This window comes from Vigna umbellata, chromosome 1 (assembly GCF_029865625.1).
Source record: "Vigna umbellata cultivar VRB3 chromosome 1, Vumbellata_1.0, whole genome shotgun sequence".
NCBI classification, from domain to species: domain Eukaryota; kingdom Viridiplantae; phylum Streptophyta; class Magnoliopsida; order Fabales; family Fabaceae; genus Vigna; species Vigna umbellata.
The window spans coordinates 57,322,701-57,345,111 of NC_142165.1; the positions used below are offsets into that span (position 1 = coordinate 57,322,701).

Genomic DNA, 22,411 nt, shown 5'->3' on the forward strand with positions numbered 1-22,411 from the left:
AGAAATGCCTACATTGACCTTGAATATACAATATCATGTTTTCTAATCTTGAATGTTTTAATTTTAGTGATTTTAGTGGACATAATATATTAAGTGGTAGATCAATTGCCACAATTCAAAAGGTCACATGAATTTTGCTATGAATATTTATAAAGTATCATTCATTTATTTTTTGTATTATTTAATTTATCTAAATATTTTTACTATGGGTATAGTGCAATAAACAAACTGAGAATTATGAGTGTGACTATTATGTCATGCAATGGATGGAAACCATTGAACCAGTTATCAAAGTGATGAGGATCAGGTAATATGTTATACATAATCTATTATGTACTACTTTTAACTTGAACTCACTTTTGCATAATTTCAAGACCCAAGTAAATTGGATTCAAAAAAAGCATTAGCTAATGTTCTACAAGTATTTTTTTTTTCTTAGATATAATAATATATAGTAGTTGAAAAGTTATAGATACTTTAAAATACTTTTGTATACATGTGTTCCTCAACATTGTTGGAAGATTAGTTAGATTTTTGTTTTCAAAATCACTTGAATTGTCTCTCTGCATGTGTTATAAAGAATTGTCTGGATGTGGTCTATGAAAATTTTTGACATATTTGAGGTAGAACTAAATTGTAAATAGTACATTTAAGAAAAACCACATTTTTAACGGCGAATAGAACAATTCTAATTTCTGTTGGTGAACTGTTGTTATAAATCTTTTTCATTGTTTTTATTTGTGTTTAAATTTGAATTTAACAACGGTTAATCCATTCGTTACAATTTTTATAGACTTTTAATGACGAGTTTCAATGATGGGTCAGAAACCGGAATAAGAAGTCTGTTTTAACTTTAGAATGACTTTTCTGAAGTAGTAACTTGTCCTTCTTTTGTTCAATGTCCACTGCGGTTGTAGAGTTCTGCATTTAGTTATAGATGGATGTGAAGCGATCCTTGCATGCTCGACTAAACAACACTGTCCATGAAGTGTTGTTGCTATATATATATATCTTGGTGGCTTATGAAGGATAACATCTTTCTAAAGGAGAGATATTCAAAGTGATTGGTCTTCTAGATTTGATGAAAATAAGGTTTTGCCACCAGTTTAGTTTTATGGTACGAAAGACTTTTCTTTCTTTTCTACTAGTGTTTTTACCTGTTATTATTATTATATATATATATACACACACACACACTTAGTACGTATTTTTAATAAATTTTATTCACTAATATAAAAAGAACTGAAGGAATAAAGACGTAAATTGGTTTATTATTTTTTATGGTGAGGAATTCATTTGATTTAAATTGTAGTTAAAGAGGTAGGGCTAAAGAACTTGGGTAGTTTTGTTTTGTTGTGGAGCTTAAAGCCATGGAGGAAGGGAAAAGAAGGAAGAGAGATGAATGATTGAGAAATGAGAAGTGATATTCAAAGTGTCATCACTTGGTTCTCTAATGCATGGACCCCTCTTTTGTCTCCCTATAGGCACCTAAAAAACTTGCCTACCCCTACATAACCCCATTACCATTGCTTAAGCTTTCTAAATTCTTCCTTAGCCCCATCCCTCACCCTTCGATTGAGTAAATCCCTCGCTAACAAACCAACAATTTCAACAACACCATCTTCCATCTTATCAAAATCATGCCAAACTCCTACCTCTTTCCCTTTGACCATACCTCAACAATTCCCAACCCAATCATTTTTCAAAATCACCGACTTCAAATTTCCTTCAAAGCCAGCTAGCTATTAGCTTTAGACAATCCTAACCAAACCCACCTGAACTACAGTACCCTAAATTCACCACAATATACCATCTTTATATATAAACCCTAAATACATTATAAACATCTCTTTAACATTTTTCTTTTCTTCTTATCTTCTTTCTATATTAATCACATCACTTATCACCATTCCTGTTTTCTTCCCATCTCTCATCTTTGCACACCACTTGAAGTCGACGTTTTTCATAACTCTATATATACACAGATCTTCCACCAAACATAAAACACATCTTGTACTAAAATCACTCACACGCACACCCCTGGTCCCAACTCTAATCTAGGAGAAAAAAAAATACAAAGTGCAACCCCTAACATCACATCCATAGGTGCTACTTCTTACCCTAGAATCAAAATCCCTCCAAAACAACAACCACAACATGTCCGCCGCCGTGGCCGCCGCCGCCGCTGCCGCCGCCATGTCGGGGTACCACAACTCCACTCGGAGACAACACACTGATCACGACTTGCCCATACCGCCGCAGCGAGTGTGCGTGCCTCCTCCTCTGAGCAGGTACGAGTCCCAGAAGCGGCGCGACTGGAACACCTTCGGCCAGTACCTCAAGAACCACCGTCCACCCTTGACCCTCTCCCGCTGCAGCGGGGCCCACGTGCTGGAGTTCCTCCGCTACCTGGACCAGTTCGGAAAAACCAAGGTGCACGCCGAAGCCTGCGCCTACTACGGAAACTCCCACCCGCCTGGTCCCTGCTCGTGTCCCTTGAAGCAGGCCTGGGGCAGCCTGGACGCGCTGATCGGGAGGCTACGCGCTGCATTCGAGGAGCACGGCGGCGCTCCGGAGATGAACCCGTTCGGGACACGCGCGGTGAGGCTGTACCTGAGGGAAGTTCGCGACGCGCAGGCAAAGGCGAGAGGCATAGCGTATGAGAAGAAGAAGAGAAAGAAGGCTGAAACGCACGATGATGTGATGAGCATGATGGGTTCAAGTGATGGCGCTTACTGCGGTTATGGTGGTGCCTTTCTTCCTCAGCAGGTTTTGTCTGATTCGAATGGGACAACTTCTTCTTCTATCCCTGATGGCCTTTCCTATTTCTCTTCCCACTGTGGCTTCAATTGATTCTGAATTCTGATGCGTGCTGCAAAATCAGTGCTTGATTATGATAGGATATAATAATATTATTATTATTCTATGCTTAGTGAGCTGTGGTAGGGTTCAGAGTTGCACCAACTGTGGTCATTCTTAGAAGCTTTTCAGAATATTGTCTCATTAATACATATAGCAGGATTTCGTTCTATACATGCTTTGCTGAAAAAGTTCTAATCAATTCCTGCATTGTAGAACCTGCAAAATATTTTAGAATAAGTCTGAATTTCATTAATAATAATACCCTTACTCTTGTTTATTCATTTTCAACTCATGTAATGGTTATTGTTTGTTGATGAATATATAGTTTTTCGCTCAAAATAAGCTACGCATTTGTTTAAAACTGAGATTTTTTTTACAGAAATTGGTTAAGGAAGTGGTTTAGTATTTTTCGATTTTAACAGATATTATCGTCTCATTTTATTAATGTTCTATTCCATTTTTCTCGGAAAGGTAATGATACAATTGAAAGAAAAGAAATAATAGTCAATGTTGGTTTTCAAATATAACAATAAAATCCTAGCTTCTTAATTACAATTAAAATCAAACAGATGATGTAATTGGTATCAAAAGTCGACAAGAATTATAAGTGGATTGCATGTTGTGGTTAGGTAAATAAAGTTTCATATCAAATCCACAAAAAGAGATTTGCAAATGATTATAGCCTTTAGTAATTATTACTTATTTATTCAGTAGAAAATACTTTTTCATTTTGTAAAACTTAAAACCACTAACGTTTCTCCCTGATGTAATTATTTCAACACTATTTAAGCAAGGCATATGGTAAGTTTGGTAGGATTCAGATCCAACATTTTAAATTCAATACAATCCAAACTTAATATTTAAAATTCATGATCATTTAACATATAGAATATATTGAATTTGGATAATTCATAGATAAATATGAATGAATTTGCAGGTAAACAAAATATTATAATTTTTTTTAAAAAAAATGGTTACACATTAAAATAGTCACTACAAGAATTATTGAAATTATTAACAGATTATTATCAATGACTAATGATCCGTTGATAACACATTTAACGATAGATTTTCGATGAAATAGAGAATAGATAGTTACTGACGAGCTATGGTCATCAGTAATGGACTTCATACTTACTGATGGATACATCTACTGGTAATACCGTCGACTAATGTCATCAATCATTACCAAAGAGTGATCCGTCGGTAAGTCCTTCAAGTTTATGAAATCAAAAATTGTTTTCCCTTCTCCCCCATTTTTTTTTTCTAGAAACCCTCTCCCCCAACCTCCCCCAATCTGAAACCTCCCCTCCCCCCTTCCTCAGTTCCTCTAGGCCAACCACCAACCACAACTGTAATCAACCCCAACCGCCGTCAACTCCAACCTTTGTCTCCTCCGTCATTTTTCCTGCAAATCGCGATTCCTTGGTCGTTATCCCTTGTGTGGCGCAACATTGACCGACGCTTGGTGGGTAGTGGTGGTGCCCGACGGTTGTAGGTGGCTCTAAGTGTTGCTAGGTGACAGTGGGCACTGCGTCACGATGGTTGTTGGCAGTGAAGGGTTCGTGATTGTCCTGAAGCCCTAAATTGGCGCTAGAGGTCTGCTGGAGGTAAGTTATGTTTAAGTTTGGTTTTGGAAGGGTGTTTAGTTGTGTTATTACACTGAGGTGTGTTGCCAATTTGGAATCAATTTACTATTTATCTTAAATTACTTACTTTACATGTTTTTTAGTAGCAGTTGTTATAGGTTTGGTTTCTGTTGCTTTCTGCATTTTTTTGCACATCATATGATCACATCGTTCATTATAGGATTACCATTCCATGCATTGCTTCACTTTTATCATGAATTCATATTTGTCTTGCATTTGTCATCATGCCCTAGTTTGACTTTATTAGTGGATTTGAGAGTCTAGAATGGTTTTAAATCATTCATTTCATATAAATTTTCTTTTCAACATTGTAATTATACATTAGTCATTGTAATTGCAATCTAAATCTGTTTCTCATGATTTTTTATTTTGTCAAGGGAAAGTTTGTGGTTGTAGCAGCATTCGTCGAGGGATTGTTGCTATCAAATGTTTGTTCTTGTTGCATCTTTGTCGAGGTAGAGTTTGTGGTTGTCCACAAGCCTTAAACTATTAGCTGCCTCACGGATCATCGAGGTAAGTTTTGAGTTCTTCTTTGTTTGTATATGAATATATTTGTGTGTCAATGTTTATGGAATTGGATATGCATAATTGCATTTGAGTCGTTTTGTTTAAGTGCACAAGGTCTAGGTTTCTATTTAACTGTCACATCTAAGCTTTTAGATATTGGAGTAGTAGATAGAAATTGAGCAATATTTATTTAAATATCAGGCTAGTAGATAGAAATGGAGCTACACATTTTAGTGGAGCGACCCAATAAGTGCAAGCGAGTGACCCGACAAGCTGCACATTTTAGTGTAGCTTCACAACTAATTTTAGTCCATTGGCCAACGTATATGTCACCAACGAGCAAGGTTGCCAAATGTATGTCAAACAAGAGTAGGAGACTGTTAAACTGCTTTTTAGTCGCCTAAAGCAAAACAAATTTTGGTCCCCACTAATGTAACATAGGGTTGATCAGAATATCAATCCTTAGACTCGGTGAAATTAAGTTTAAAGTGTTTGGTATTTACTAATTATCTACTGGACAAGGTGGGGCCAATTAAAAGAATGAAATTAAAACAAAATGACTAATTAAAAATGCATGGTTCTATCTAAATGAAACTAGTGAATGCAAGCAGAACAAGTATGGAATGTATTAATCTGTAAAACAAATAATGCATGAGAACAGATGATGGCAACCCCTTTAGGGACTTTCCAGCCAAAGAAGTATCAACTTCAATCTAAGACCAAGAAAAGGAAGTTGAATAAGGACTTAATCTTTTCTTTTTAAGTCTTAGCATGTTCTTCTTTAACTAATTCCATTGTTTTGTAGGACAATAAAAGTTGGAAGGATACTAGGAAGCTTACCAAGCAAAGGAAAGAAAAGGAAGCAAGTAGAAGTGCATGTTGCAGCCAAGCTGTGGAGCTTCTTCTTTTTGGAGCATTTTTCAACATTTTCCATGTGACATAGGTCCAGCCGTGTAGCATTCTTCACGTGTGCACATTGTCCACATTTTCCACATGGAACACACGACCAACTTCTCTTGAACATGTCATTTAGTTCATACACGTTTTGATATGTATCCAACATGTTTTTATATATTACATGGTAGAGAATCCCCTTTTATATAGGGTTGAAGAAGTAGAGGAAAAAGAAAGAAAAAGAGGAACCTTGACTACACTTGAATCTTATCTTCGACACTTCCTCCAAATCGGAAGACTCTCCTTGCTTCTTTAACTTCAGCCCTCTGATCATTTTCCATCTTCACCGATCAGGGTCACGTGCACGAGCTTTATGTAAATGACGCGTCGATGAAGCTCTCCTCTTCTTCTTCTCCCATTCGTTCTTCTTTGGAAACCCTCTCTCGCCTCACTCCAAGCCTTAGCTTCGAAGGAGTTTTCTCCAAATGAAATGCTCGAGAGAGTGTTTCTCTCAAATGAGGTTCTCGTGCAATGATCCCCAAGGCAACAAATACTTCCACAGCCACAAAACACACCGCATCACTTAATCTGCATGTCCAAAACAGTGCAGCCCAACCCATGCCAGCGATAGCTCAACTATGCACTTCAATTTCACTTACAACAGCTCAATGTCAAAAATAGTGGCCCAAATTCAATGCAGTAGAGCAGTAGCGGCCAATCAGAAACCAGGGCCCAATTTAATTACATCAGCCCCAAAACAACCCAATCTGTAGAAAGAAAAAAAATGAATTTAAAGAAGGGTTAAAATGAAATTAAAAGAAGATAACCTATTCTAGAAATTATTTTTATTTTGGTTTCTAAAATTTTCTTCTAAAAAAATCTATTTCTTTCAAAACTAATTTTATTTACTTAAAAAGAAGAAATTAACTCTATTTTTATTTAAAAACTATTTTTAGGTATTTAAACTAATCTATTCTATTTCTAAAGAGTTAAAGACTAAAGAAACCTAAGAAAAGATTTTTAACAAAGAAAAATATGCAAATCTAAAGTGTTATCAAAGATTGTAGTGTTTGATGTTCTATAAGAATGGTGAATGATGTGACCTTCCTAAGGAGGTTGTTGACTTGGTTAAGAAGGATCTTGAAGCCAAGAAGGTAGTTGTAGAGATAGAGTTAAATGTGCAAGGTGTATCTCACGACAAACATTATAATACCAACAAATAGGAAAGTGGAAAAAGTCTTGACTCGTATGCGTCTAACGACATAAAACTACATTTAGAAGTTGAAATAAATAGAGTGGATTAGTCCAGATTTAGTGAGTGTGATAACAACCTCCTTAGCTAGGTTGAGCTAAAACTAGGAGATATTCATGGAGAAGGTGTTTCCTTGATCATGAATGCGGAAATAGAGTGGGAAAAAGGTCCAACTTTATGTAGTTAGGGCTGGACAAGGTGATATGCATACAATTTTGGTGTATATGATGATGGTGAAGTGTTGTTTAATGGCTCCAAGAGAGGTGAGGCCAACCCAAGGAGGAATGTGACTAAATGGGCCTCTAGGGTTGCTTTGGTCTTGATCTAGAAAGTGTATGGCCATAATTTGGCAGCATAACATTACATTAATCCAAGATGAATACATGAGAGGAGACACCTTTATTTATAGGGTAAAGGTGTATCCTAAAAGCATGATCTTCCACCCTTGCACTCATTGGCCAAAAAGGAGGCCTTCGAAGGAGTGGACAAGTGTCCATAAATCCTCTCCAATGAGAGGAGGACAAGTGGCCACTCATAAAGCACAATCTTCTCCATTTCTAGAGTGTCATGTGGTCACTACTAAAGCTAAATCTTCTCCAATGGAAGCATGAAACATGGCACATACTTTTCACATGGTTTGGATGTCTAGCTTAAGGAAAACCCTATACTATTTAGGCCCTAATACAAGCCTTAAACAAACCTACCTACTTGGCCGAAATACATGGCCTAAAGAAATCTACACTACTTGGCCAAAATACATGGCTTAAAGAAACCTATATTACTCCAAGCTATGCTCCATGATGGCTCCAAAGGTGGTCCAAAAGGTAGAGTTCAGACCACTTTCATGGATGACTTCAACTCTTATTGTAGATTCTTGATCATGGCTAGGGGGTATGTCATCATCCTCTTTCTCCTAAAAATTATTTTCCCTCAAATCTTCAACTTGGCCTAAGGCAAACTTCTATGTCTTCTTTGGAGTCATTATGTCTCTTTTCCACTGAGGTCAAATACTCATCTTATAACATAAATTAGAACAAGTGTTATGATAATGAGTAAATGAAGAATTTAGCTCCCAAGAATGATACACCTTAAATCAAATGAACGATCAAGGTCTTAGAGAGTAGGAGCATCTTTAAAGCTTTTATTTGTCTTGTGTTGGATGCATATGTTTGAAAGAATATCCATTTCAACACATGAATCAACTTTTAGGGATATGCCATCATATCTCCCTTTTGAAAAGGATTTGTCCTCAAACCTTCATGTTTTTTTATGACAAAAATCATTTTCTTATTATTGGTTAATTTGTGTATCTTTCCATCAGGATCAAAGATCCATATGCAAGTGTCATCAAACATAAATCCAATAATCTTATAAGTCAAAAACAACATGTATCTAGATGAAATATTTGAAGAAGACCTTATGTTAATTTCAAAAGATTTTACTTGAAAACTTTGAAGTTCTACTCCAAAAAATTGTTTGTGTTTATTTTGAATTAGTTGTATCCTAGAAGGTAACATCAACTCAAAGTTTGATTTGGAAAAGTTTGAGGAGCTAAAAATAGTGGGAGGTGAAAAAGAAAGTGAAATTTTTTCAAAAGTAAAAGTTGGAGTTATGAAAGATGGATAGATGTATTGAGAAAAGTTCAAGAATTGGAAAACTCGCTTCATCATCTTAGTCTCAACCTTAATTTGGGAGAAGTAGGGGGCTTTAGTAACTCTTCCTCTTCTTCTCTTCTCTCAATCTCTTCTTTTTCTCTCTTTTCTTTCTCGTTCCTTTCTTTTATCTTTTTCTCTTCATACTCTCCACTTCTTTCCTCCTCCTTTTCCCCTCTTCTTACTTGCTCCTCCTTCTCTCTTTGTTCTTTCTCTCTTTTTTCATGCTCCTTATTTTCTCTTTGTTCTTTCTTCCTTCTCTTGTCTTCCTTTCTTCTTCTCTTAATCTTCCTTAAATATTCTTGGACTTTTTCTTGTGTTTCATTAAGAATTCTAAGCTTTTCTTATAAGGTAGCAAGATATTGTTTTCTTTTAACTTTTTCTTTCTTTTCTATCTCTCTCATTTCTTCATCTCTTCTTTGAATCTCTCTTTTTCTCTTTTTCTTCAAACTTCATCTTCTCTTTCAAAGAACCCATCTACACTTTTTAGGAAAAACTTCCTCTTTTAATGAGTTCTCTAATCTCACATGTTTGCTCTTGGTTTCTTACAAAGGAAGAAGGAACAAATTTTCTTCTCATGAATGCTCTCAAGTCACACAAATCTTTAATTGGAGATTTTCTACCTCTCTCAACCTTAGATTGTTTTTTTTTTCACCATTCTCTTGCACGTCCTACAAGATTATAGATGCATAAACTAAGTATATGATATTTACCATGCCTAACCAAGAATGGATGAAGTTATTATATTCTTTTCTCCCATGCTAGGTGTGATAGTGCACTAGTATTCTCACCAAAGAATGGAAGATCACCCTTAACTTTATAATGTAACTCATCCTTACCATGACTTAAATGCAAGCTACTATAAAAACTCATTTGTTTCAAAAGAATTTTGAAAACCAATTTTCACAAATACTCTTAGACATTTTTAAGATTTTCGAAAATGACTTATGCAAACAAACTTAGTATATTGATAAACAAATTTTTAATCCCCGAAAACGGAGTCAAAAACTTGTTAAGACCTCGGCAAGTGTACCAAATCGTATCAAGTAATAATAAATGGTAAGACCAAGTATCGTTTCCCAAGAGACTCATGACATTAAACAGTTATGTGATTACTCAACTAATTAAGACTTTAAAGGACAAATTTTTGGGTTTTTGGATGCAAATAAAATAAACATGAATGCAATTTGATCAATTGAGGCTAAACACAAGAATGAATGGATGAAGTTGATGATCATATATGAATTCATCTTCTTCATTAATGTTAATATCACTTTCTAATTTACCTTAAACCCAATGTCTCGGTGAAGAAAGCCTACTCCTAATTACTAGTTCACAATGTCTTATCTCCCTAGCAATTAATCATGCATTACATTCGCACAGAAGCTTAAAGGCAACCGATCCTCCTATTCCTATGTCTAGGTAATATTGCTTCCAGGAGAATTTCCCCAATTCTAGATTTCCCCGTATGTGTCCATATCGACAAAATCAAAGATCATGCAATTGAATGAGTTAAACAAAGCATGCATAGAGTATAGAGGAAAAACCCTGACAATTAATGAAGTAAAACATATATAATCAAGAATCAATTCAATACATGAGAGTTTAAGAGGTTACATCTTTCCTAACAACAAATAAGGTTTAATTCCCCATCGTCATGGAAGAATTAGATGAACAATGGAATGAAAGAATGGAAGAGATAGAAAAACCCTAGAAAGAGAAGAGGAGAGTCATCACCATCTCCAAATCTACCCCCAAGGGGTGAAAAGTGTGTTTCTGAAGCCATCAAAAGATACAATCCCTAGGACGTACAAGTCCTTAAATAGCATAAAAATAACAGAAAACAGGTCTAAGCCCATAAAAATAACAGAAAACACCTACGTCGTCGGCGCTCAGCGGTAGCTGCGACACTCAAAACTAGCGCTCAGCGCAACTTTTCCTGCACTCTGGTTGACTTTTCTGCACTCTGGTTGACTTTAATGCATTCTTATTGACTTTTCTGCATTCCAACCATTCGGTACTTTAACTCTTCTTTCAAATCATTCCAATAGCCTACAAAATCAAGGGAATCTAGCACAAAATCATTAAATTCACCTTCAATTCTCTTATTCACAAAACTAAAGCAAAAACATGAGTTAAAGCAAGTTTCTAAGTCAGAAAGGGTGTTTTTAATATCAAAATTAAGTATAAAAATAACGGTTTTTCAACCGTTATCATATATCAAATAAAACTCCTTAAGAGAGTTAAGGAGACAAAAGGATCTTAAGCTCACTTCCAGGAAAGACAGGTGAATCACTGAGGATTACTTAAATACCAAGTATTTCCTAGCCAAAGTTAACTTTAAGTCCTCTTGTACCCTAATTCTCAAAGGGACTTAGAATTGAAATACAAGTAGACACACACTAAGCTACCACAATTAAGGAAAACAATTAAAGCTAATTTATGCGGCCTAATAGTGAAGTTTAGAAGAAACTTTGGCTCCCCCACACTTGCGAACTAAAATGCAATATTAATCAAAGTGCAATGTTCTTGTTAAGACACATCCTAACATGGCCAAATATTACAAGTCCAAAAAGAAGAAAGCACAAAATTACAACTTAAAATGAAATACACACAAATCATTCTCCTTACCAAGTGTTTACTCTCCTGTCTTCTTGCAACTCCACCAAAACCTCAAGCTCTCACTAAGCCTCCATCAACTAGGATGCTACCTCCAAGTGTTGGCTCACCATAAAGATAAAACTACACCACACAAAGAGAAATAACACTACAAATGCCAAAGGAGTCCAAGGGTAAAGCAAGAAAAGGTCTAAAATGTACAAGCCTTAAACAAACCTACCTACTTGGCCGAAATACATGATCGAAAGAAACCTATACTACTTGGCCAAAATACATGGCTTAAAGAAACCTATACATGGCTTAGATTTGAATTTTGTACAAAAGATGTATCTCAATATATGTCTGATTATTTGATTGTTTGATTATATGGATATGGATTGTTTATTGTTTTGTGAAAGTCTGATGATTATGTGAATGTAGGGTAGACAAAATACAAATTACATTTTTCTCTACCTGGCTATATCAGCGAATATATCCTCTGGTAATTACCAATGGTATATTTGTCGGTAATTACCGACGACCTATATTCGTCCGTAATTACCGATGACCTATATTCGTCCGTAATAGTTACCGATAGGGAAATTACCAATGGAATTGTCACCGTCCAGAAATCGTTGAAAATTGTTTATTACCAATGGATATTGGTTATCTTTTATGGATTGTGTCAGTTGGTATTTTCGTTTTTTTAGTGAGTGTAGGTGGGGATGTGGTTAGGACGGGGATAAAGTCATTGTCGAAGCTGCTAATTTAACTTTTTCTAATGGAATTTCCTTTCCTGGGGTAGATTTCAAATACCTTAAAATTTGTGTGATTGCCTTCATATGTTGCTCATCGAGGTTATGCATGTATTGACTTACATTGGTTAATGCATAAGCAACATCAGACTTTGTATGAGCTAAGTACATGAATCTTCCAACAATGGTATCACCTTTTATTAATAGGTACTTGATTAAGATCTACACACAACTTTAAACCTTCCTTTATTAGTGTATCAATAGGTTGACATCTTGACATTCTAATTTCTTGAAAAAGACTTAAGGAATTTTTTTCTTTGAGATCGACAGATCTTTGCATTTGATCGAGATACTTCAATTCCAAGAAAATATTTAAGAGGACCTAGATTTTTCATTTCAAATTCCCCATATAAATAGTCTCGTAGAACTTTCTTTCTTCAATGTCGTTTCTTATAACCACCATGTCATCCACATATTCTCTTTTGGACTCTTTGCAAATTTATTAGATAGTTAGCATATACATTATTTTTAAAGGGTTAACGTATCCCACAAGTACTCTATTTATTAATTTATTCTTTGCTAATAAAAAACTACTTTTACACCACAAGTATAATATTTATAAATCATGTGGTCTACAAGATAATTACATAAATAATTAAATCAATAAAATGCACGAAATCAATATAATAAATTTTTAAGAACAATGTAAACAATACTTATAATATGTAGTGTTAGATATATTATTTTTATTTTATATTTATCTTTTATCTTTTATCTTTAGTTAGTTTGTTATTATTTTTTATTTGTATTTTGGACTTAGCTCATATTTATTCTATTATAAATAGAGGACCTATGTGTATATGTAACACAAGGGAGATTAATCACATACATGATTTTCACTATATTCAACATGGTATCTAGAGCTTAAGGTTCTTTTCAGGAAAAAAAAATTGTTGCCTCTGATACTACACTCATCATTGCTGGCGGCGGCGTTATCTACCGTTGTCGGTGGCGTCATCGTCTACCGCTGCCACTATAGGAGTTCTAGTTTCGATTGATGATCACATGGTTTGTATTGTCTCAGCCAAGCGACACCATGCCATCAACGACGCCTTCATTGGAGCTCTTACACACTCTTAGTGCCTTTTGAAGTTGTGGATCTGCTCCCTTTTTCGTCGTGCACGATGGCATGTGTACTCGTAATTTAGAGCGTCAATGTCACTCGTTTTCCTCTTTTAGGTTCATTATGCATTGTCGCACGTCCCATCTCCTCTCAAGTAGCTATTCAAAGCATCGATGTTACTTTTTTTCCCTTTTTCAGGTGCTTTGATTGAAGAATCTTGAATTTTTATGGTTTCTCTCTCTTGTTCATCCATGGCTTCTTCCACTATCGTCTCTTCTAACCTCCCTTTTATCATCATTGTGTTTGACCCGTCTATATATGTTTTTTCTTCCATAGAAAATATGGCTTTTGTTAGTTTATTTATAGACGTGGTGGCTCTCCAACAATGATCTCTTTATCCATTGGATGTCAACAATGCATTCCTCAACGGTGATTTGTAAGAAGAAATTTACATTGAGCAACCTCCTAGATTTATTGTTCAGGGGGATTCTTTTGGGTTGATATTTCGTCTTTTATGTTGTCTTGCAAATCATTAGCAATTTGGTGTTACTGGAGTACAAAAACATATATTTTCACTAAGTCTTTATGAATTATATTAGTAACAAGCTCGATACATACAATTTGTATGCACTAGTTTGTAGGAGAGTGTTAGATATATTATTTTTTTTATATTTATCTTTTACTTTTAGTTAGTTTGTTATTATTTCTTTTGTATTTTGGACTTAATCCATATTTCTTCTATTATAAATAGAGGACCTATGTATATATTTAACACAAGGAAGATTAATCACATACATGATTTTCATCATATTCAACATGTAGAATAGTTTTTAATGTGAAAATTTGTATAATAAAAGAGTGTTCAATGTATGAAAACAAATATTTCATACTTAAAAGAACTAAACAATAACAAGAAAAATTGATATTGTTTTCACATATTAATTATCTCGTTCAACAATTTTCTCTTTAGGATGATCTTAAGTCAATATTGACTTGAATCTTTTTTGCCAAGTGATTGTTACCAACAATCAACAAGGATAAACACTACATGAACTTACTCCTTGAAACATGTTACGTGAACATATTTTCTGGATTCCCTTTTATATCAATCTTTTACAGCTTAGTCCTCTTATCGATTCTAATAAATTTATATTTGATGATAATATGCTTGGTTTTGTTCAGGATAAACTTCGTTAATTGACAAGTGCACTAAAATTATCATAAAATACGATACTGAAAATCCCAATCAGTAGACCCTTCATAATGACACGTAAAGCACGTTATAATATAAATGACATCTTTCCATTGGTTTTGTTGTGTAGAATGATGTCCTTGTTGTCTTTTACTCCAGTTCCCTAAATCACTCCTTCACATTGCCCATGGAGAGCTTCATAAGTTAGCTCGTTAGTTAAACAACAAGATCTTACTAGTAATAGCAGTTGTACATTTGACCTATGTCAATATGCTTTTTTTATCATCCCAACCATTATTGATTCACATTCTATCATTGGGTTTAGGATTTATTGATTCACATTCTTTACTTTAGAAGAAAGTCATTATACAGCAATCTTCTCTTGATTTTGTCCTAGTAATTATAATAATGTAATTCTTGAATTTCTTTGTACATAATTAACTAACTTATTTTGATTTATATAAGAACGTTATTGATAGGTTATATAAAAATAAAAGCAATTACAATAAATATATATATATATATATATATATATATATATATATATAATATTGTCATTTGTGTCCTTTTACATTCATTATTTATTGCAAGAGTTCAAAATTGATTTTACATAAATTCTTTTATAAAGTATTTTTAGTCATTGCTAAAATTATTAAACTCTATATAGAAAATTTAAATGTATTAGACCTTATTTTAATATTTAGTTAACTTCTTGTTGTGTCTTTAGCATATAAAATTGATTATGTATGTAGAAACTATTAAAAGTTGTTCACAAATTATTTACTTATTGGCAACTAAACACCTGAACCATATGCTATTTTGTTGTGTTCAACGTATACATATAATTTATATATCTGGACAGAATAATAGAAACACTAATGAAGTGCAAAAAACATTAGATATATTATAAAGCACATGGAAAACTCTCTAACATAAAAAATATTACCTTTGTTAATATTTAAATAAAAAGTATAATATCCCAAAATCACACTGATTGTAAAAGAAGTCATCTCCGATATTTGACTCAGTCCATTGATGGGTTATATAGACAATCTCTTTTAAGATGTCAATAATGCATCCATAGCTGTGGAAAGAAAATCAAATTATCTATACGTTAAAAATATTTCAAATTGTATAATAAATAATCAAAATGTATTTTGAACTACACAATCTAAATATCCACAATATATTTGTAGATTCAAAAAAATATATTGCAAATTTTGTGATCTGGAATATTGAACCATGCAATGCGAAACGTATTTTTAATCCTGAAATTTATTCTAAATTACGCAATTCATGTTTTAAAATTCTACGATTCGAAATCTAAAGTATAAGCATTCAATACCCCCAACAAAATAACCACTATATATTGTTGGTTTTCTTAGGGCACTATATTTTGGATTTTCTTAGGGTATATTATTGTATGTTGCTAAATAAAGGTACCAATTTGAGCAAGCGGATTACAAATGAGAAGGGAAGTGAATTTTACATGCTCCGTGCCAATGGAAGTACATACCTGTTTTACATGCAGCCTTCATCAGTGGGTATGTATGTAACACAAAGCAAACTGAAAATTTGCTTGTTTGCAATGCACGGAAACTAAAACACGAAATAGGTAATAGGTAATAAGATCACACTCAAGCTGAATCTAAAATATGTAAGTAACAAATAAATGAAATATGATTCTGTCCCTAAGCATTGAAGTAAAAAAAGCAAGGGTAGCACACATTTATGAGTCAAAACGCGTAAATGATACATATACTACTAATATAGACACCCCAGCCTTGAAGATAACCATTCAGGGGACAAATTTAATGTCTTTGAAGTATTCATGCTCAAGAGCGCTCCTGCCAGTAATTCTTTTGCTGGGATCCAAGTGAAGCATGCGCTGGAACACAACATAAATGCATCGAAGTAAACACCACAAAAAATCTATGTAAAATTTTTGAGGAAGGACATAAAACTATTAACAATTGGAATAAAAATTTTATTTATATAAATTGCCAACAGTTAAGAATAAACTTATATAAAAAATTAAATTGTACAAATAAATCAGAATATTTATCATTATAAATTTTCATTACAATATATTAAAAAAAATTATTTATTTTAATTTAATCATATAAAGGTATGCATTTTTCCAGTATAATACACAAGCTAAAAATAGTAGTTAATATCTATTAAAAAGCAAGGTGGCTATCCAGAGGCCATTCATTACTATCTCCATTTCAAATTAGAATAGGAAAAGGATAATCACGACCTACGAAATCCAGTAGAATTTATTTGAGACAAATCAACATTTGGCATGGTTCGCCTTTCCAACTAATTTGAAAGGTTTCTAAGCTATAATCAGATTTGTTGGGGCAAATATAGGTTGTTCTCACCATCTAGAACCTAGTGAGAAAGATTACCATCTAACACCTATGCTTACTATTACTGCTTCAAAATGCATTTTCTTCTGTTTTATGCCGTTTCTCAACAGAAAAAAAATATTCACTTCACCTCACTAATGACGAAATATATAACTAATGGTCACATCTTATCAGTATAATGGAGAAAAAAAATACTATTTTATTATTTAAAAATGATATACATGATGTTCGACTTACAGAAAGAAGATCAAGACCAGCTGGATCAAGATTTGGAACGACAGTTTTCAGGTCCTGCAAACCACAAAATAAGACTAAATTCAATATTTAGTGATGACAAAATTGGGAATGATGAAATCTATTTAATTACCTTCGGCTGCCACTTGGGAAAGGCTGATTTAAAATCAGGCAATGATGTCACTCCAGGCCACGTATCTTCATTTGGTGTACCCAAGATTCTTCATACAAGGAACTATGTGTCAAAATATAAGCATACATTATGCAGCTTTGTTTATTTATTTGTTACATGCCTGTTTGGAAGCAAAAGAATGTATTGTTTGCATTATATAGATTCCAATATATAACAGTTTCTATACTATAAACTTTAAATCCATGTATTAATTGATAATTTAAAGGAAGCATTGATTAAAAAAGAAGATATCGCAGGTACAAACATTTCACACCTATGGCAGATGATTAATAATCACCTACCTTAAAATATTGTGGCTTCACCCGTCATGCAGTAGTGGTAGACTGTAGATGGTCCAACCAAAAGTATGCAAAAATAGTCCAGGCCAGACACAACTAAAACCCCGATGGGTAAAAGTGTAGAACAAACAAATATATTATAACTGAGGCTCTAATTATTTGAATATGCAAAAAAGCATATAAATAAAAAGATGACTGAATATACAAGTGGAGAGGCTATTTCCTTTCCAGGATTTGAACCTATGACCCACAATGCAAGCAACCTTACCATTGTACCAAGGTCTTCAAGTATAATATAAAAAGGAAATTTTCTATTTATTTTATTTCCTTGATTGACATGGGTGCTTGACGCTTGTGCCCAATTTAACCTACAACGACTTCAGAGATCCAATGAAGCTATGAATCATCCCAAAAAAGTATTTATAACGGAAACCCAGAACAGAGATCCAATAGTATTCTTAATTGTCTTTCAAATCTGAAATCTACAGTTCCCAGAGGGTGTAATGGATTAGGTCAACGTCAATCCAAAAAACCTAATGATCTAAAGGAAACCAACAAAACATGTTCAGTTTTTTACACAATCAACTCCGACGCAAACCAAACCTAATGATCCATCACTCACTGTCACACTTGCTTAAGCAAGCTGCCCATAAATCATCAACTATAATACCAATTGATAAGATCCTACTTGAGAAATCCACCCTCTAAAGCTAGCTATTAGAGGGGGAACCAAATGCTTGGATACCTCATGGAGCATCTCGTACTATTCAATGTGGGACATAGGCATCTCATAGTACGTATTATAGTACTTGGGCCTTTCAAAACAGCCAAGACCCTATCACAATACCACCGTTAAGAATTGGCATTTCAGCGAACTTCACCCCACAAAACTTTACTTAGTGACACTTCACTCAACTTCCTAATGATCATAATCCTTCATAGGTATCCCTTTCTGAGACATACACAATTGGTGCTGATACCATGTAGAAAAAAAGAACCCAATCAAGAAGAACTATATATTACTTTTCTTTTGTGTTGAATGAATATACAACGGACAACCTCTTTATATAGATAAAGAATTTGTAGTTGTTAAAATGAAATAAAGGAAATAAAAATTATTTATTCTAACCAATGTAGGCACAAAAGACATGTGTTGCTAATATTGCTTAATACAGCAATAAATAAACTATTAATAAGTTAGAGTCGACTAATTCACAAGTTAATATGTAGAAACGGTTTTATATAACATCTCTAAGTTCTTATTTTTAACTTTTGCATAAGATAATTTCAGCTTTTAGAGAAAGCTTTTCTTCTTTTTTTTCCTCATAAAAGTGCTATGAAGAAATTGTTCACGCATGCCCATGATTTCCAAAGGTATTGTATATCTTCCAACGTTGACCACATAGTGCTAGGTTGGGATTTTCCATCAACATTCACTTTGCATTAAAAAATAATGATTTCCACAGAACAATAGAAATTACAGAAAGAAGGCTATTCACCTGAATATTTTAAACAATTCATCAATCTCAGAGTCCCCAGGGAAGAGAGGTCGTTGATTTACCATCTCTGCAAATATGCATCCCACTGACCAAATATCAACTGGTGTAGAATAACGAGGGGATCCAAGCAAAATTTCCGGAGCTCTGTACCACAGTGTTACTACCTGCAAGCAATTGCCAAAACTATAACTAAATATATAAGATAATTTCAAGTACTAAATGTCCATCCACAATTATTCCTGTTCACAATATTTATATTCTTTGAAACAATATACTCCCATATATATCTATCAATGTAATAAAATTTGAATATCCCCACTTAAAAGTAAATAAATACTACACAATGTAGCTGAAATAGCAAGAACAATGGACCTACCACTCTTGCTACCGATATTGAGAATCTCATGCTACCATGTTAAATGTTTCATGAAAATAAGTTTTCAAATTTATAAGAAAGGAAACATTTTGACTATAAGATGGATAGATAATACAAAAAGACTGATAATCTTTCAAAGTTGAATGAGGCAATTTCCTTGTGTTAATTTGCAAAATACTGAAGAAAAATCACTTTTTACAACTCAAATAACTATCACAAGTTATTTCTAGTAAAAAAAAGTTGAAATTAATAAAAAATATTAATAATCAACAACAATCAAGCATCTATAGTCTTCTCACAAGGCCAAACCACCTTATTTATTCTCTACCATCTTATCCCCAATTGAATACTAAATAAATAATGAGTCAGGAGAAGGCCAGATGCAAACACATACTAACGAACCTTAGATCAGGACAAGAAATAACAAACTCCAATCTTGTGTTCAAGATGTGTTGCATTTTAGCCTCTTAGAGGCCAGTAAGTAAAGTTACAATTAGAGTTCAAAAACATTCGATCATAAAATTCTGTATGAGTAATTTCTTCTCTAGTATATAGCAAACAAACCTCATGTGTAAATGTTCTAACAGGAATTCCAAATGCCCTTGCCAGTCCAAAATCTGCAAGCTTCAGTGAATTAGTGCTGCGATCTATCAACAAATTCTGTGGTTTTAAATCTCTATGAAGAACTCTATGTGAATGACAGTAAGCAATCCCACAGAGAATTTGGTAAAGGAACATCTGCATGAAGCATCATTTGAAAATTTAAATTAGCTCATCTCGTTGTGCAATCACATAAAAATAAAATATATTCACTTAATAATAGGATGATAATCCTCGTATACTTCAATATGGAGTAGGCAGACTATGAGCAAAGGAGACAAATTCTAACGAAATAAAAAAGCTTGAGGTCAGTTCAACATCATTATTGTCAAACTGTAATGACTTGAACAAACAAAATAAAGCTTTTTTTTTTCTGATCACTATATTAGATAATATATAAACATGATACTCAACTGAAACATATGAGAATAATTAACCTGTAGATGTAGCTTATTGTTCCTAGGATTACTTTAGCACCTTCAGTTTTAAAAAGCACTTAACAGCCCAAGACAAAATGCTGGGCCAAATTTATTGTACACATCATTTGTCTTCAAAAACAAACTTTTATGGACAAAGTAATACCAACCAACTGCTATCCACATAATTGGTAATTCATCACAAATTCATGAGAAATGCATAATATGTATGGAGCTGCATTTTGACAGGCCATAGTTATGTCAAAACCATAAGCTTATTTAATCATCATTAGGTCTTACGTTTGCTCTATTAAATTTATGCCAATAAAAGAAAGAGGATAAGAGAATCAGGTGTTTGAGGGCTACAATTAGTTCTTCCTGTCTCTCACAATTATAAATTCAGTTACAAAAGGATTGAAAATCTATAAAGAAAAGACATGTCACATACTTTTACTTGTCGTAGGTCTTTTGCAAATTCTGGTGATGAATCCATGTGCTTCTTTAGATCTAAGTCAAGGTACTCAAAAACCAGATACAAACGCTTCTCACTGTGTACTACATCCTGCAACCTGTTACCACAATTTGCCAATGATAATAAGGAAATGACTAGAGACTAGAGAGAAAAATAACAATAGGACAACAACGATGAACTTAACTAAGCAAAATAATTTAAGAAACTATAGTCAACAGGTTTTCTGGGGCCACTTAATCATAATTTTGATGGCATACACAACAGCCGCCAAGTAGGTCTTTGGTAGATCTTATGAAACAATGCAAATTATGCTGGGACACTTAACCACAGGGACATTAAGTACAGTTATACATCATCTATGCATGTCACCTAAATGAAAAATTCACAGTTGTACAGTTTGTCAGACAATATATCAGTACCAGTTGACCAAATATTAAAATTAGTCAAAAGGAATAGAGTATCAAAAACAGGTTTTGTCCAAAGACACGGACAAAACCGTGAAGAATATGAATAACATGAAATGATATCATTGTCTATATGCAATTCAATCACCAGAGGCACAAATCAACAGCAACATCATCCTACACAAGTTTAGCCATGCCGAAATAATCAGATTCCTATTTCCCCTCTGTCATCTATAATAACTGAAATTCTTAATTAAACTATTCAACATTGGTGCTCTGTGCAGAATAAAACACCTTAAAATGAACACTATAATGAGACATTGAGACTCATAGTGAAGAATAATCTTCCTAATTTCCTAATTTCTATCTACAGCCATATAATATTCTTGGTCAGCACATGAATTGCTCAAACAACGACCGCCACATTCCTGAGAAACGCATGAATTGCAGATATATACCTAACAATGTTGCGGTGCTGCATTTCTTTCAAGAGAGAAATCTCTCGAATGGCGGTGCTGGGAACCCCCTCATCCTCCTGCTCCAGGCGAATCTTCTTCAATGCGATGGTCTCGTTGGTGACGCGGTCACGAGCCTTATAAACGACGCCGTAGGTTCCTTCACCTATCTTCTCAACCTTCTCGTACTGAAAAAATTCACATACACAGATTAGAGAGAAAGAACCACGGATATTTTCGTATTTCTAAGACGAACTGAAACTCAAACCGAAACTAAAAGTAAAGCTTCAAAACGCAGAGCGTTTTACCAACCTGTTCCATGAAACAAGCTCTCTTATGCTCTGACAATCGCCGAAGAGGAAAGAGGAACCGTAGACGTTTGACGAGGAAGAAGACGATCTAAGAAGTTAGAAGTGGAAGAACCGGTGAGAGGTACAGTGTGTGCAGTTGCTCTCTCGGTCGCAGCCTCCTTTCTGGCGATAGACTATGGTCTCTCTCTTTCTCACCTCTTCCTATGCTGGCTATCAATTTCTTCCCTCACATCCCTATTCTTCTCAGCATTCAACAATTTTTTCAACTGTTTTTTACTCTCTTTTTTCACACCTAATTTTACTTTTACTTATTTTTC

General features: G+C 34.1%; 2 protein-coding genes across 2 annotated transcripts; one reads left to right on the forward strand and one right to left on the reverse strand.

Annotated features, from left to right (window-relative positions):
• Positions 1 to 1,602: 1,602 nt before the first annotated feature.
• Positions 1,603 to 3,146, forward strand: LOC124839089 (protein LIGHT-DEPENDENT SHORT HYPOCOTYLS 5-like). The gene has a single exon (XM_088103907.1). The coding sequence runs from the start codon at positions 2,158 to 2,160 to the stop codon at positions 2,851 to 2,853; it is 696 nt and encodes a 231-aa protein (XP_087960033.1). The 5' UTR covers positions 1,603 to 2,157; the 3' UTR covers positions 2,854 to 3,146.
• Positions 3,147 to 16,100: 12,954 nt separating this feature from the next.
• LOC124844254 (cell division control protein 2 homolog) lies at positions 16,101 to 22,344 on the reverse strand. The gene is made up of 8 exons (XM_088103908.1): positions 22,096 to 22,344; positions 21,787 to 21,971; positions 20,901 to 21,021; positions 20,001 to 20,174; positions 19,061 to 19,224; positions 17,224 to 17,311; positions 17,094 to 17,147; positions 16,101 to 16,372 (listed from the first exon to the last, which is right to left on the reverse strand). Exons 1-8 carry the CDS (start codon positions 22,102 to 22,104, stop codon positions 16,283 to 16,285), a joined length of 885 nt encoding a protein of 294 aa, XP_087960034.1. The 5' UTR covers positions 22,105 to 22,344; the 3' UTR covers positions 16,101 to 16,282.
• Between the last annotated feature and the right edge of the window lie 67 nt (positions 22,345 to 22,411).